This window comes from Equus asinus, chromosome 3, assembly GCF_041296235.1.
Source record: "Equus asinus isolate D_3611 breed Donkey chromosome 3, EquAss-T2T_v2, whole genome shotgun sequence".
NCBI classification, from domain to species: domain Eukaryota; kingdom Metazoa; phylum Chordata; class Mammalia; order Perissodactyla; family Equidae; genus Equus; species Equus asinus.
In genome coordinates this window covers 124,905,746-124,918,359 of record NC_091792.1, presented here as the reverse complement: position 1 = coordinate 124,918,359, position 12,614 = coordinate 124,905,746, and the positions used below count along the sequence as shown (strand labels likewise).

Here is a 12,614-nt window from a genome sequence, read left to right as displayed (position 1 = left end):
AATTGAAAGTTCTGTACACTGAAAACTATAAAACATTTTTGAAAGCAATTGAAGTCACAAAGAAATGGGAAGATATTCTGTGCTCTTGGATTGGAAGAATTAATATAGGTAAAATGTCCATATTTCCTAAAGCAATCCACAGATTCAATGCAATCCTTATCAAAGTTCCAATAACATTTTTCACAAAAATAGAAGAAAGAATCCTAAAATTTATATGGAACAACAGAAGACCCTGATTAGCCAAAGGAATCCTGAGAAAAAGGAACAGAGCTGGAGGTATCACACTCCCTGATTTCAAAATATACTATAAAGCCATAGTAACCAAAGTAGCATGGCACAAACATCGACACACAGATCAATCAAACAGAATCGAGAGCCCAGAAATGAACACATACACCTATGGACAGCTAATTTTTGACAAAGGAGCCAAGAACATACAACGTAGAATGGAAAGTCTCTTCAATAAATAGTGCTGGGAAAACTGGACAGTCACATGTGAAAGAATGAAAGTAGACCCTTATCTTACACCATGCACAAAAGTTAACTCAACGTGGATTAAAGACTTTAATGTAAAACTTGAAACCATGAAACTTCTAGAAGAAAACATAAGCAGTATGCTCTTCGACATCAGTCTTAGCAACGTATTTTCAAGTACCATGTTGACTGAGCAAGAGAAACAAGAGAAAAAATAAACAGTGGGACTACATTAAAGTAAAAAGCTTCTGCACAGCAAAGGGTACCATCAACAAAATGAAAAGACAACCTAACAATTGGTAGAAGATATTTGCAAACCATATATCTGTAAAGGGGTTAATATCCAAAACATATTAAAAAAACACATACATCTCAACAACAACAAAACTAACAACCCAATTAAAAAATGGGCAAAAGGTCTGAACAGACATTTCCCCAAAGAAGATATACAGATGGACAGCAGGCACCTGAAAAGATGTCCATCTTCACTATCAGGGAAATGCAAATCAAAACTCCAATGAGATATCACCTCGCCCTCATCAGAATGACTATGATTAACAAGACAGGAAATAACAGGTGTTGCAGAAGACATGGAAAGAAGGGAACTCTCATACACTGCTGGTGGGAGTGCAAACTGGTGCAGCCACTATGGAAAACAGTATGGGGATTCGTCAAAAAATTAAGAATAGAACTACCATACGATCCAGCTATTCCACTGCTGGGTATTTATCCAAAGAACCTGAAAATATGAATGCATAAAGTACATGCACCCCTATGTTCATTGCAGCATTATTCACAACCACAATGACTTGGAAGCAACCTAGGTACCCATCAAAAGATGAATGGATAAAGAAGATGTGGGCATATATACACAATGTAATACTACTCAGCCATAAAAAATGACGAAATCCAGCCATTTGCGACAACATGGATGGACCTTGAGGGTATTGTGCTAAGTGAAATAAGTCAGAGGGAGAAAGTCAAATACCATATGATCTCACTTCTAAATAGAAGACAAAAACAACAACAAACAATCACACAGAGACAGAGATTGGATTGGTGGTCACCAGAGAGGGAGTGGGGAGGGAGGAACATGAAAGGGGTGATTAGGCACATGTGATGGTGATGGATTTTAATTAGTCTTTGGGTGGTGAACATGATGTAATCTACACAGAAATTAAAGATAATGATGCACAACTGAAATTAATATAATGTTATAAACCAATGTTATCACAATAAAAAATTTTTTAAAAAATTTTAAAAAGAAGATGTAAATTAAAATGGACTTAAAAAGTATTTTCTCCATAATTGTTTCTAACCATCCTTTCTTGGATGCCTATTCTAACTACTCTAAGATATCTTTAGCAGATTATGCAGCTTTTTGGTCACTTTTGGATATTAAAATTAACTCGTCAATTAAAAATTCTAATCCTGGAGAAAAAGTTTGACAGTTTTTTCTTGTCGCCCCAAAACAGACATAAAAAAAGAAATATCTCCACTGATCCAGATATTGCAGTTATAATACACAGACTTTGAAAGAACTGTGACTAATGTATTCTTATTGTCCTAGAATAGACAGCAGGGGTTCTCAACCCAAAGACGTCATATGTGGGTCCAGATACTTCTTCCCAGGACTTACTAACAAGGAAATGTCGACTAACACTCACCATTTCCCTTCCAAGACAAATAGATACTGGCATATGTACGGACAAAAAGGTACATATGGATAAATAGGTACTTAAGACTGTGTTGTCTACTACTTTAGCCAGTAGATACCAACACAGAAAGCCAGAAAAGATACTAACACAAATTTTGGAAAGAAAAGAATGCCTACAAATATCACTTTAATAATTAAGTCATTTATTATTTATAGTCTGAGATGAACACATAAAATGCTACTATGCATGGTATATATGACTACTTAAATTAAATAGAAATTAATAAATTAAAACAAAAATGTTTTTTCTTAGCCACACTAACCACATTTCAAGTACTCAATAGCCAATAAACAATTTAAAGTATTTAATACTCGTACATATATGTAACTATTATTAATATACATTATATACATTTATAATATACATTTATTACATACATTTATAATATATATTAAATATATATATATATCTAGCTATTGGGAATGTATTCTTAGGTGAATGGAAGAGTGGTGTCTCATCCTACAGTTAAACATCTCTTCAGGCAGCAGACTTAGCAACCTGCTCCTGTTCCTATACCTGATCAAGGGAAAAGAAAGTTAGGAGGGGTGGTAGGACTTAAAGAAACAAAAGCAGTGGAGTATCTGCCACTCCTTCTTTAGAATGTCTAGGATGTTTTAGTTTCTGGTGGGTATAACTCATATCAAAATAAAACAATTGAGCTAGAGGGATTTCACCAGTTTTTTGACCCAAGAGTGTTGTGCACCAGCAGCACATATCTCCGGACTAGATGATTGAGGAAAGGAACTAAGGAGGGAAGAAGACATAGAGACCCATCCAGATTTCCTATGTCAAGGAAGTAAGCAATATAAAATGCCTATCAACAGAACAACAAAAGCCATTTCTTCCCTCCTACCCATAAAAGAGTCATTATATATATGTCTGCCTCTCAAAGTACACCAAGGGCCAGTTGGTGTTAGCCCAGAGAAATAAAAACTAACAAGACAAAGGTTTCAGCTGTACCCATTGGAATGATCGCATAGACCATTCCCCCTTATATCTCCTGAACGTTCCCATCACTAGGAACCTAGAAGAGGTGAACAGATGGAATAAGAAAGCAGATCACACCAAGTCCATCTCTAGTAGCACTGGTCTACCCGTCCTGGGAGAAGGATAGCTTTAATTCTGTTTGGATATTAAATTTTTAGACAAGATTGAACTATTTCAATCACTGAAACAGTTTGGAAAACCATAGATTCTAGCTGAAAAGTTGTTAAGAAATAGAAAAAGACGATTCAAAATAGAGTTGTTTAGGATTTACCAGAACTACAAAACCTTTTAGTGTTAACTCCCCATTAAGTTTAGAAGCCCTCAGTAAGTTGATTATGTAAGTTTTCATAGCATCAACGGAAAGAAAAATACTAACACAAATTTCGGACAGAAGGGAATACCTGCAAAGGTCACCTCAACAACTAAGTCGCTCATTATATTTACTCCAAGATTCAAGATAAAATGCTACTATGCACGGTACACTTTAGGACATGTTTTATCTAATCTATTAAAAAAAAGTGACAGTCACATGTTTATAGAATTTGAAAGTTCATATCTTGATTTGAAATAATATATTTTAAATGCTAAATTCACAAATAGAGTAACTGTCAAAATACCTATATATGGAATAAAAAAGATTATATACACTGTGTTCTATTCAGCAAATATTCATTCAGCAAATATTAAGTGAATGTAGTTTATGTTTCAAGCATTGTTTTACCAACTAGGATTCTGCTGATTTCTACTTTCAGGGAACCTACATTAGACAAAGAAAACAGAGTGTCAAATAAGAATAGTGAAGCATGATGAGTAAAATGGAAGTACAGATTTCTGCTTCTTCTTGTGATAAGCAGTTGGTATCAAATTAACCATCTCAATGAACACAAGCATAAAATTTACTTAAAATTTTAAAAATAGTTGAAAGAATCACACAGCAAGTAAGACAGTCAGGATTTGACACAATTTCCTGGAAAGAATGAAAATGCAATGACGTGAGCTCCTCTTTATTCTTTGGTCACTTTTTCCCCTTGGTGCATTTGCTCTTTCACTGCACAGAAATAGTAACTGAACAAAACACAGAGGCTTAGAAGTTGTACCCATCTCATTGGGCTGGAGAGACAAATATTGGCGTTAAGGGCTGTCAAGACAGCTGAGACTTCCCTGGAATAAAGGAAACCACCACGGGGAGTTTAATCAGACATTCTACATGCAACTTCCCCTCAAGGCATTTACTAATTCCTAAATTGTGCATAAGGACAGTGTGATGCTGAAAAACCAAATATAAATCAGCTGCTAAGCATCTACAATAATATGTGGAGATTTCAGCTATTTCAGAAATGTCTGGGGCCACCAAGGAGAGGGATTCTTATCAGGCTACTAGTTGAGACACTTCAAATGGCTATGCCCTAGCAGAAAGGAAAGTTTTACAAAAGGAAATACACTGGCTTTGTCCAAAAGAAGGTGATTTTCCTTTACTCAACCTGCCTACCAAAACAAAATTAAATCCTCTCTGAAGGAAAATAACATCATCTAGAAGCTCCATTATTTTTAATATACTCTACTGGCATTCAATAAAAAATCAACACAATTAAATGAAACACAGGCAAATCACCTTAAACCAAGAGATAAAGTCACACAAGTGATCAAGACATTGTGGTTATTAGACACAGACTTTAAAATAACTATCATTACTATGTACAAGAAAATCAATGAAAAGGTGGCAAATTTGATAAAATCCTTGAAATTGATTTCAAAATCATGTGTAAATACAACTGAGAATTATTAAACTGGAAAAGAGGTCAATAATAAAGAACAGATTGAAACACAAAGAGGGAAATATTGAAAGTTACAGAAAAATCTATGAGATTTAATGGACATGGTGAAAATGTCAAACATATCTGCAGCTGGAGTCACAAAGAAATTGAGATAGAAAACGTGTTTAAAGAAATATTGGCCAAGAATTTTCCAAAAGAAAGTAAAGATGCCAACATGTAGATTCAAGCTCTATGAACTACCCCAACTACATACCAAAAATGAAACAAAAAAATCTAGGGACATTATATAAAACTGTAGAAAACCAAAGACAAAGAAAATCTAAAAACAGCCAGAGATAAAAGATATTTTAACTTTAACATAGCAAAGCTGATGTTGAAAAGTGGTTTTTCAACAGAAATAATAGAAGTTGGAAGAAAATGGAGTGATGCTTATAAAGTTTGGAAAGGAAATAACAGTCGTACTCGGTTTTCATATCCATTGAAAATATCATTCAAAACTGAGGACAACACAAAAATATTTTCATCTTAATAGATCTAAGGAGGAAAAAACTCATGATTATTCCCAGAAATGTTGAAAAAGCCTTTGACAAATTTCAACACCAATTCTTGATTTAAAAACAAAGTCAAGAAAATTGAGCAACAATTTCTCATTGTGAACATACATACGAAGAAACACTAGAGTCATTTTCACTAAGATCTAGAATAAGGCAAAGTTATCCACTATCTCCACTATTTAATTATACTAGACATTTAGTGAATGCTATTAGATAAGACACATCGATTAGTTGCCTATTAATTGGTAAATAAAATCATTTCTTGGTGTATGATATGATAGCATATTTTGAAAACTCAGATAATAAATGCTTAAACTAACAATAAAAAATCAGGAGAGGCCGCCCCATGGCTGAGTGGCTAAGTTTGAGCGCTCAGCTTCAGCAGCTTGGGGTTCACCGGTTCGGATCCTGAGCATGGACCTGGCACGGCGCATCAGGCCGTGGTGCGGCAGCGTCCCACATGGAGGAACTAGAATGACCTACAACTAGTATATACTCAACTATGCACTGGGGCTTTGGGGAGAAAAAAACAAAAAGAGGAAGACCGGCAACAGATGTTAGCTAAGGGCCAGCTCCTCACACACACACACAAAAAAATCAGGGAGATAGTAGGATATAAAATGAGCACTCATAAATCTATAACATTGATATACAAAACCAATAATCAGAAGACATTATGGTTGAGAAAACACCATTTACAGCAGAAAAAAATTAAACACAAGATTCAAATGTATGTGAAAAATGTATGTGAGTAAATCTTTAAATTATTCCCAAAAGATACAAAATAAACATGAAGAACTGGAAAGGCAGCCCACGTTCCCACATCAGATGACTCAATGTTATAAAGATGTCAGTTTTCCCAAAGTTATATTACAAATTTAACACAATCTCAATAAAAATACCAACAAGTATTTCTTCATGGAGCTAAACTTGTTCATAATAAAGCTCATATATTTTTTTCAAAAACGTGAAAGAATAGTCAAAAAGCTGCAAATGAAAAACACAATAAAATGAAAATATAAGGTGGAACTAGCCTTACAAGACACTACTATTAAATATTTTAGTCTTACTATAGTGTTGAATTTCTACTATTAATATGAAGTCGTGGCAAAGAAACAGAAAAAAATAGATGAGAGAATGGAAAAGAAAGGTCAGAAATAACCAAAGTATATAGGAAAATGTAATAAATTATAAAGTTGACATCTCAAAGAACAGAGGCAAAAATTGACTTTTTAATAAATGATGCTGAGTCAACAGAAAAGCCATTTGCAAAAGATAAAAATTAGATTCATACTTGACACCATACACAGGAATAAACTCCAAACGGATCAGAGAATTAAATATAAAAAATAAAACAATACAAATTACTAGACGTAAACTCAAAGTAGAATACAACCAGTAACACTTGAACCAAACTGCATTGAAAATGAATAACATAAGCACACTGACAGAAATAGAGAAGAAAATAACTAACCTAAGTAACTTTGGGGAACAGTATTTTGATGACATATTGTAAAGCTAAAGACAAAAATAATTATACATGAATATTTAATTCTAGTTAATTTGTTTTCATAGATGTGTTAAAATTCTAAAACTACTTTTATATATTTACTACAATTGAGCAAATAAGAAAATATTTTACGGATAAATGAGAGCCAGGGGCCTACTGTTGGAAAAAGGAGCTACAAATGAGAAAAGGGGGAAAGGCTAGAATGAACCCCATGGTGTTTGGATTGGAATCACAGCTATCAGTGTGAGCTCCTGGTTTATAATACATGTAAAAAGGGACAGAGATAGAAATACAGATGCCTGGAATGTGCACGTAGAACACATATTTCTACTTCTATACACCAAAGGGTCAAGAAGTAATGACACCCTATATTAATAAGTACACCTAGTGGCCAGATCTTGGTTTCTGAATACCACTCTACAAAAAGAGGAACCAGGGCTCCATGGAGAAATGGTGAATTCCATTGCTGGATTAAGATGAGGCTGGAATATCTTATGTGCTAGAAAGTAAGGAGTGTTCAGAAAATCATGGGGACATGTGAAAGAGCACAGAAGCCAAATTATAGAAGGTTCCAGTGGTCAAATTTTTATTTTAAGAAAAAAGGTAAATAATGATGGTAATGAGTTATAAACTATAAAAGAAAACATATCTTTAAGTCTACACTGAGTAAATAAGTAAATGAATAGACAAATAAATGGAAGAGAAGTCACAGTTCTTCCTTATGGTAGAATTACAATTAAAATACGTAGAAGGAATGATGACACTATTGAGTCACCATTTGGCAGACAGCACAGTAATATTGCTGAAGGGAAGACTTATTGCTGGACACTTGGTTAATGGACAAATGTGTGCTGAGAAACGTTTCAATAGTTTCTCCCCACGGCACTATCTCCTCACAGCACATTTATTAACCAAAAAGGGAAAAATAACAACTCTACAGTAGAGAAATGTGGAAGAAACCACACCTAAGCAAGTGATCAAAGTTTAACATCACCAGTAGTAAGATATAGTAACATCACATACCTCCTGATAGAAAACACTGAATGGGTAACATACCACTAGTCCTAGCCAGTGCAACGTGGCATAACAAATATATAATTTTCTAATGAAGTAGAACACTCATTATTTGCAAAATACACTATTTGAAAGTAGTCATTATTTGTAATAGTCATTATTCTCTATCTTTGTAGAAAATCTAGAAGAATATAACAATAAATAATTAAAATTCATAAACAAATTTAGCAAGACTCCTGTATACTGCTAATACAAAATTAGAAAACAGGTTTTTAAAAAACCTATTTACACTTGAATCAAAAACTCCAAATACATAGAATTAAATCTAGTAAAATATATTCAACACTTCTTCACAGGAAAATTGATTAAAAAATAACTATATAGAGCCAGTTCTGATGGTCTAGCAGTAAAAGTTCTGTGTGCTCTGCTTCGGTGGCACAGGTTGGGTTCCCAGACATGAAACCACACCGCTCATTTGTCAGTAGCCATGTTGCAGCGGTGGCTCACACAGAACTTACAACTAGAATATACAACTATGTACTGGGGCTTTGGGGAGAAAAAGAAATAAATATATAAAGAGAGGACTATATTTTGCTCATGAATTTGGTATGATAAAAATTCAATATAGTAAAGATTTCAATTTCCCTTTATTGACCATAGATTTAATGCAATTCCAATAAAAAGCTTTCTATTTTCATGTGTTAAAAGCTGATTTCTATTTTCATGTGTTAAAGAGTCATGGAGAGGGACTTAGAATTTAATTATGTTATAAAATATACAAAAGACTGAGAATAACAATCTCAACAAAGAACAAAGTAGGATTACCTACACTAAATATACTATCAAGGCTTATAATTTTACATTAATTAAAACAGTGTGGCATTGGCACAAAATTAGAACTCCTACTTGCTTTTCAAATATTTTCTTTCATAAATTATCTCTCAGCTTTTCAGGCAGTTTATCGAAACTTTGCTGTTGTCCCCTTTGTTGTAGCAGTTGTAAAATAATTACCTCAAAAATGTTTATATGTCTTTCTTTGCACATCAGACTGTGAACCTCTCAAAGATAGTGCTACAACTCCAAGCAATGATTGTCAAACCCAGCAGTTTCTAACATACATCAGACACTCAAGGAATATGAGATATATGATTAAAATAACATCAGTAGATATGGTTTTCATAATCATCAAAATCCCAGAATGATAGTTCAAACTTACCTCCTATATCTGGGCGAAGTTTATTGTCATACCCTCGAAGCAATGAATTGAGAATTTGTGTTATATCTCCTTCATGAATCTTTGGTGCCAAGACCCAAGTTTTGTTCACTGTTAAATCCTCATCATCTTCATCATCTGCTTTATCAATGCTAAATAATTCAAAAAAAAATGTGGATGATAGAAAGTTCAACCAAACTGTGTATTTAAAAAAAGTAGTTTAAGATTATTATAATTATCATAATTTTTTAGGGAGTAGTAAGAGAGAAAATAAGAACCATTAGAAATATGTTACATTAAGATTAACACCTTCATCACATGAACTGTTCTGATATAATAATACTCAAAAATGAAGAATTCAGTATAAGAAATATAACATAATATTAAAATAATGAAATAAATCTTGGCCACCTCCACAAGTGTCATTAAAGGCCACAGAGATTATGCACTGAAAATGTGAATGGTACCCTAGATTTGTGCAGTACACAATCTACACAAAGATGAGTGAAGAAAGGTTTGACCAAAAAAGGGGACAAATTATTGAACACACCTATGCTTCTTCCTTTGAGGTCAGAAGAACCCATTCATCTTATTCCAAAAATTGTGTTAAACGTTGTCTTACCATCAAATCATAAGTGGGTGACTCACTCTCCACATATTTTTTTTTCGAGGGAGGCATGACTATCAAATATTAGGACTGGAAGTGAGACTTTAGAGATCAAATAACCCACTGCTTTCATTTTGTAAATGAGAAAACTAAAGACAGTTGAGAACTAACTAAAGCACAAATCTTTTTATTAGCAAAACTGAAAATCAAGTCCTGACTCTCCCAGTAATGCTTCTTGCTACAACCATGTCTTTAACAAGTACACGGAATCCACTTACTTCTGAGTCATGATAGACAATGCAGTAAGATAGACATTCATCTACAATTCATCAACAGGAACAAATTACTCTTCCTTTATGACGCATAAGTAACCCCCTCTTCATTTGAGAAAGATCATCCTAGACTTAACATACCCTACTTCAGTAATCTTAGTCTACCAGGGAAAAAGATTCAAAAGACCCTTTATTACCACTTACTTTGGTAAAATCAGGCAAATCCATCATTTATTAGTTATCTACATATATTTCAGAGATAGGCTTCTCTCCAGCGGCAAATATGCAAGTTTATCTTAATATCTTGAGTTGATCTTTTCTCCACTATCCATGCAGATCTCTTTTGCTTTGGACCTAAATATCTTACCTAACGCTGCTCCCATGCTCTTTATCCTTCTTTTAAAAATTTTTCTTCCAGTCTTATTAAGGGGTAATTGGCATATAACATTGTATAAGTTTGAGGAGTACAACGAAATGATTTGCTATATGTATGTATAATGAAAAGATTATTACAATAAGTTTGGTTAACATCTACCCTCTTTATCCATGAGTACAAGTTAACATTTTTAAATTAAAACTTAACCTTTAAAGTATTTGCTACATTTCATATTCATAATAATTCTGTTGATACTTATTATCAACAGATAATAGGGTGCATTATTATTCTCAATACTTCACTTCTCCTTTCTGTCAAGAGAATTGTACTTTTCACTCCATTGACTTCTAAGTTGGTCATGTGACCTAAAATGCTCCTTCCTGTGAGAGCATTATACATCCTTGTCCTATTGAATTCAAGTGTGGCCCTGTGATTTGCTTTTGCTAATGGAATATATGTGACATGTGTCACTACCAAGCAGAAGATTTAACGTCAGTGCACACGGTTCACCATATCTCTCTTGTCCTTTTGCCAGAAGCAGCCATACTCAAACAGAGGCTGCTCCATTAGCGCAGTCTCAGAGTGAAGGCAGCACGGACACAGCCACAGTTGACCTACAATGGACATGCAGCCTGTATGAGAAATATTTAGCGTTGTAGGCCACTGAGATTTGGGGGGTATTTTATTACCACGATATCCACCGTTCTCCCTATGTGAACTACTAGGGTACATTTAGTTAACAAATTTTTAATGAAATGCTTATTTATATTAATTGTATCGCTCTATTTAACTTCTAAAAGTATATACCATTGATATAGTTGTGTGATTTCCTTTAAATAATTTCCTACAATTTTCTCTTAATAAAATATATACATACATACATTCATTCATAAACTAAAACATTGAAAATACTGAAGTATTAAGAATCCTTGCTGGTGTGTTCTCCAGGAAAGTTTTCGTAGCTAATTAGAATTGCCAAGATAGGTCAACAACCCAAATTTTAGGGCATCCGTTTAGCTTTAAATCCCAGTTTTATAGAATGAAACATCTAGTGGATAGAGGCAGGCCACTGCCCATGTAAGTAGTTGATCTTTCTTTGAAATATGACTGCAGTCAAATGGAAGTTCCCAGCAAATATAAAAACGTTTTTCTATTTTTTGCCACAGCAACATCCTGGTAATCCCAAAAGCACATGCTCAGAGTGATTCATATTCCGCTTTTCCCAGCCAGCTCAGAGGGAATATGAAAATCGGCCTCAAGGATATTACAAAGCTATGCTTCCTCATTTCCAGCAATAATAGAAAGGAAATTTCATTATAGTTAATTTTTCTACCTCTTCCTTCCAAGCTTTCTAAATTACCTTCAGAACATTCATTAATTACCATGAATCTCATATTGATATTATTTTGGTGATTAAAAGTACTTCCCATAATTTTAAAATAGTTCATATAACATAACTGATGTCTCAATATCTTTCATAGGCTTGGAGATTTTTGTAACATTTACACATGTTGAGTGACTATTCATTTGGGGAAAACAAATACGATCTTTTTACATTATACTCTGAGAATTCCTAGACTTATGCTCAAGCTCTTCTTTTAAATAATTTGAACAAGCGTAAGTTTATCTTTAGTGGAAATACATTTAGACTCCTGAATATAAAATTTTACTAATTGTTTAACAGTTGATGCTTTCATTGTTTTCATCAGCTACTGAGTTCCCATAATGCACCATTAAGTGCCTACCATGTTTCAGGAACTGTGTGATAGGTTCCTTCCACATATTATGTCATTTAATCCAGAATAATCCTATGAAATAAATATTAATATTCCTATTTTATAGGTGAAAAAATCGGTTTATAGAATTTCCAGCATACATATTATTAAATAATAGAGCCAGGATTTAAAATAGATCAATTTACTTTAAAGACTCGTTTGCTCTTTCCTTTGAAGTTTCATAGTATCATCTCATTCTATCTTTATTAAACAACCCAGGGTGGTTGGATTTTGAGTTTTCTAATTCATAAGAACACAGTGACATTTACGGTAAGTAATCTGAAGCGCATTTGGATTGTGCACAGGTAAGATGCCTTAGTCTCCGCCTTTAGTTCCGAG

The 12,614-nt window shown here is 33.8% G+C and overlaps 1 protein-coding gene across 1 annotated transcript in view; it reads right to left on the bottom strand.

Annotated features, from left to right (window-relative positions):
* The window catches only part of GABRG1 (gamma-aminobutyric acid type A receptor subunit gamma1), a 71,041-nt gene that overhangs the window by 46,064 nt on the left and 12,363 nt on the right, over nucleotides 1–12,614 (bottom strand). The window contains exon 2 of the mRNA XM_014857142.3: nucleotides 9,249–9,397. Coding sequence (XP_014712628.3) covers nucleotides 9,249–9,397 — 149 coding nt within the window. The remainder of the gene's footprint in view (nucleotides 1–9,248; nucleotides 9,398–12,614) is intronic.